The sequence below is a fragment of the Ixodes scapularis genome, unplaced genomic scaffold (assembly GCF_016920785.2).
Source record: "Ixodes scapularis isolate PalLabHiFi unplaced genomic scaffold, ASM1692078v2 PGA_scaffold13__105_contigs__length_92229423, whole genome shotgun sequence".
In the NCBI taxonomy this organism is placed as follows: Eukaryota; Metazoa; Arthropoda; class Arachnida; order Ixodida; family Ixodidae; genus Ixodes; species Ixodes scapularis.
The window spans coordinates 18,679,756-18,684,824 of record NW_024609839.1 but is presented as its reverse complement, the minus strand read 5'-3'; the positions used below and the strand labels follow the sequence as shown (position 1 = coordinate 18,684,824).

Below are 5,069 nucleotides of genomic sequence, written 5' to 3'. Positions count from 1 at the left end.
AGACGAGCAAATCATTTTCGAAAAAATTAAATTACCGTTCATACAAAGAAAATATTCAAGACCGAGAACCCAAAGCGTGAGGAGTGCATCACACGTAAACTGGTTTTGTGAAAATTCTGCTCAGTGTCTACTATTTTTCGCTCAATACAATGGCATCTATGGGGATAATTTTTTATTAAAAGAAGCCGACTTGATTATGGCGGTATATTTTGATCTCAGTTCAGAATCCGCCTGTGAGGGTATAAAAGCGTCAGAAATCACAACGCGTTATCACTTCTTCAGCGATGTCTCCCCCAGGTACATTTCTTGTGTTGATTGTGGCGCTAGCGGCTGCCGGGCACGTTAGTACTCAGAGCGACCAGACTAAACTCGCCAGGGCAAGCTCAGAGTTCGGTTTAAGTCTTCTCAAGGAACTGTGCTCTACCAGGAAGCCTCAAGAAAACGTCTTCTTCTCCCCAAGCAGCATCGTCGCAGCGCTGACCATGGTCTACGCTGGTGCAAAGGGTAGGTCTGCCGCGGAACTTGAGACTGTCCTAGGCCTACGCAGGGCAAAAATCACGACGCGGGACGCCGTTCTCGGGGTGTACAGGACGTACCTGAATGACCTCCAGTCGCCCAACGTGACCGTGAATATTGCCAACGCAGCTCTGGTCGACAAAAGGCTTAGAATTCTCGAGAGCTACAAGGGAGACCTGGCTAAGACGTTTGGTGCCGAGGTTCGGTCTGTTGATTTTGAGAACAATCTGAAAAAAGTTGTGTCGGAAATTAACCAGTGGGTCAAGACGAAGACAAAAGGCAAAATTTCCGATATCGTTAGCGAAGATTCCTTACGCGAGGCAGTGATGGTCCTCATGAACGCTATATATTTTAAAGGCTCATGGAAGAACGCCTTCGACACCAAAAAAACAGCTAATTTTCCGTTCTACAATGAAGGCATAAAAACTGTCCAGGTGAAAACAATGACATGCAGGAGTCGTATGAAGTATAGTGCCCTGCCAGAGCTCAAGTCTCAAGCCGTCCAGCTTCCATACTCCGGGGACCAGCACAGCATGGTCATTCTACTTCCAAACAACAGGACCGGACTTCCTCAGCTCATACGAGCCCTCTCGGTCAGAACACTTCTGTCTCTTCAGAAGAAACTGTATCAGTACAAAGTGAAACTCAGACTCCCGAAGTTCGAGCTAAGAACAAGTTACAAGCTTGGAGATACGTTGCAGAAGCTCGGCTTAACATCCATATTCAGCGGTAAGGCCGACCTATCGGGGATCTCAAGTGATGTGAAACTCAAAGTGTCAGATGTTGTGCACAAAGCTATGGTGGGTGTGAGCGAAGAAGGGACCGTCGCAGCCGCTGCTACGATATTCGAGTTGGGAGCTCTCAGCGGCCGCAGATATCCTATTCCAGAGTTTTACGTCGACCACCCTTTTTTATTTTTCATCTGTGACACTGTAAAACAGCGCATCCTCTTTATTGGTGCCGTTCATAAATTGTGAACCGGCCGTATCTGAACAGAGGTTATTTGAACTTCCTTCGCCGCACTTTCTAAAAACTTGCGAAAGGTGTTCCTAACCAATAAACCATATTCGAAAAAATCTGGGTGTTTACGTTCCTCTAAGGAATGCTCCTTCAAAAACACAGTCATGCAGTAAAATGGACTCTCAAACAAAATTGTATTTATATTGCTTGTCATTTGCCGTTAGTCCGGATTATCTGAGAGGTATAGCAAAATGTTCAGTGTATGCTGGTACTCCGCCGTTTTTTTTTTTTTTTGTTTTGTTTTTTCATTGCCGTTAATTTTCCTTAAAATTGGCACGACGTACCAAAAGAGTTTGCTTATCTATTAACAAAAATATAACGACCAATTCGATTTTCGGAAAGTTATAGGATGTTTTGTTTTTGTTTTGTTTTTTGTCATCGCGTTTTATTAAATACAATCTCTTCTAGTGACACCAAAAAATGTTGGCAGCGAAATTTACTTCTGCAGTATTTAAGGAACGATCGTTTTAATTTGTTTAAGGTTCAATAGACAGTCTACTAGAGTATGAGTCACGTGGCATCAAAAGGTAAGGTCGGTCTGCCAGGACGGGGCGACACCGGTCTACACTGTAGATGAGCAATTTCGCCAGTGCAGTACGACTGCTAACCTGGGGTATTTAACGTGCTCACGCAGTAGTGATACAGCTCCGCACGCCGGTACGATGCTCATCCAGATCAAAACGTACAGCGGTCCCGTTTCGATTCCTGGGGTCAGGTTTCAATCTGGAACCTAGGACCCCTGGGTTCTGCAGCGCGAGATATCGCTCCACGCGCGTCGAGCTGGGTGTGCGCTTTAGCCCACTCGGCCACCAATCTGCCCGTCACGTGGCATTAACATTTACAAAAGCCAACGTCACTAGATTAGCTCAGTTACGAAACTGCCAATTTACCCCATGTGACGTCACTGCTCCAATCAAACTGTTACTAGGGGCGGTGTTATAGATGAATTCATGAGACTCTTTGTCGCTACGAAAGAACTATCGGTAAAAAATGAGAAGTAAGATTTGAATGCCTGAAGATAATAGATATAGGGAGCCTAGATTTCACAGTTACTATGACAGAAGTTTGCGGAGCATTGGCTGTTTCTGAAATATTTGCGATGGCAAGTTCCCGCCCTCGAGACGTCTCTAGATGCCTGCTAGAGACGACAAAGGCATGACGAGCTCACATGGAATGACTGAAGTATGTCGTCTGCAAGTTTGAATCGTTTGCACAATGATTAGATTTTGTAATTATTTGGAACGTGGCAGGCCTAAGAAAACTCTCCATGTTCATAAAAACCAATCGTATTTGCGTGCGATACGATACTGTCTGACAAAATTCATCACACGTATGGATATCTGCTAGGAATATAGTGAGAAAAGGCATCTGTGTAAAACATATCAAAGCATCGTCGGGCCCCCATTCTCACTTTGCAGTTCGCGTGCTGGTAATAAAGGAGCAATATATATATATATATATATATATATATATATATATATATATTACAGCAGAGCTGTTAAGGGTTAGTATCCCCAGAATCGTGTCCACCAGCAAAGAAGTGATGACACCAAACTCTGAGCAGCTACCGCCATCTATGAGCGAAAGCGGCAAGCCGGTTATCTGGCTGCCGCCATCGCTCGTACATGGCGACAGCCTTTCCACTCTACAGCTTCGCTGGTCTTCCTTCTTCAACAGTGTGGAAAGGCTGCAATTTTTTTACTCTAACGTGAGACGATTAGAGACCATGACCTTCCTTTTTCATGCTCGCAATATGGGTGTGTGTTTTGTAGCTGCTTGTAATCATCAACTTTAGAAAAAGTCCTACTGGTTCCTCAGATTTAAGTAACGCCCCAAATAGCGAGGGAGCTGCGTGATAACATCGGGTAAGTCATATTGCCGCGTGTATGACCGAGAAAAAACGCTTCTCCTTACATCTAGAAGATGAGTGTTTACTTTTACCGAGTTTAAAAGATAAGGAGGCCAGAACGACATTGCCTAGTCAGTCTCGACCATTCCAGGCCGAATGTTCGAGAGGCCGAGTCCAGTGGATAAGGAGTCGAGCGTGAACTTTGCCGACTCACTCAGGTTCTCCTGATGACGAGGCACATTTCCTGTCTCTCGGGCCAGCTGTCACGCGGACGCCGCAATGTACGCTGCTGCTGTTTCGACACAATCCTTCGTTTGCTTCCACCACAAGTTCGCTGAATAAGCCTTTATTTCCAGTTTACACTCGTCGAGACTTTTGCATCCTTGGCAATTCTGGTGGAGGTGCGGGGTAGAAGGGCAAACGTTTCTTTCTGGGCCATATACGTGGCAACATACTGTAAAACCCTTAATGTTCGCGAATTTCAGGAATTGAAAAATTCGCAAAATTTAAGGGCATGCCAAAAGTTTTGGTCCTTAAGAGTTTCAATGCAGGTGTCCGGAATTTGAGAAACTTAGCGGCCGCGGTTACGTCCTCTTCTGACCGTTTCGCAACATAAGGGGCCGCGAAAAATAGGATCCGCGATAATTTTACAGTATATGTCTGTTACGGACAGTTCGTTTGATCACATAAATGTGCACCGAAGAACTGTGCTGTCAGAAATTTGTGAAACGTGCGCTGGCCTGCACTTTTACCTTGATACACTTCATGTCATTGTTGTACATGAATTGGATTTACAGAGGTTTCACCTTCTCAAATATTACGGAAGCGAGCTTCACGGGAAAGCGTCCGCGCACTGGGCACCTCGAGCGTCAATCAAAGCTGTGCACGGCCACTCTTCGCTTCCGAAATCTGATCACAGAAAGTTGACCCCGAGGATAGAAGTTTCGTGAGTCGCCACCAGCTTCATTCAACGCAGTCGCCCACTCCCTCAGAAAGAACCGCTAAAACCCGCGAAGCCATCGTATGGTCTGCTAGCAAGGCAAACCCGGTTGTGGAACTTTATTACGGCCTTTTGTCATCGCGTAATGTTACTGAGACGATGAAAAAAGACTACATGGTGAAATATGGACACAATCCTTGGAAAAAAAGTATTTATCTATTGTCAGACAATTTCTAGCCTCACGTGGAGCCCCGATGCATTTGTCTATAACAACGGCCCTGGCAACGGTTGTTTGGAGCGGAGCCAACGAGGTAGAGGGGCTTAGAGCGATAAACCGGGGTTCCGGTCTGCACTCGAAAGTGACCCCCATAAGGCGGCTGCCATTGTACGCAAATTTGACCACACGTCACATGACCAGACCAAATACGTGACGTCACAGGAAAGATGACAGCGCCCATGCAGCGGCTGGCCCCAGCTGTGCCGGAGCTTGTCGGATGCTTTGTTGGTTGTCGTTCGTCTCAGCGAGTTGATTTCAGACGCGGAAGCCGTCATATGAGACGGGTCGAAACCGAGTTCAGAGTTCAGCGTGGTGTTTGACGTAGGTATAACGTGAAAATACGGAGGAACGGTGTGCATTTCGCTGGTGACCGATCGGGATATGGCCACGGAAGAGACAATCTGACCTACGTTGCTCGGACCTCGGATTGATTCGGATACCGCTAGGATAAAATATAAGGCGACGTT

General features: G+C 46.0%; 1 protein-coding gene across 1 annotated transcript; it reads left to right on the top strand.

Moving 5' to 3' along the window:
• Window positions 1-284: 284 nt before the first annotated feature.
• LOC115319475 (intracellular coagulation inhibitor 3-like) lies at window positions 285-1,493 on the top strand. Its single transcript, XM_029979479.2, has one exon. The coding sequence runs from the start codon at window positions 285-287 to the stop codon at window positions 1,491-1,493; it is 1,209 nt and encodes a 402-aa protein (XP_029835339.2).
• The last annotated feature ends 3,576 nt before the right edge of the window (window positions 1,494-5,069 follow it).

What these genes read in the sequence shown, in the direction of transcription:
- LOC115319475 (XM_029979479.2), top strand. Translation starts at nt 285, where the DNA reads ATGTCTCCCCCAGGTACATTTCTTGTGTTGATTGTGGCGCTAGCGGCT.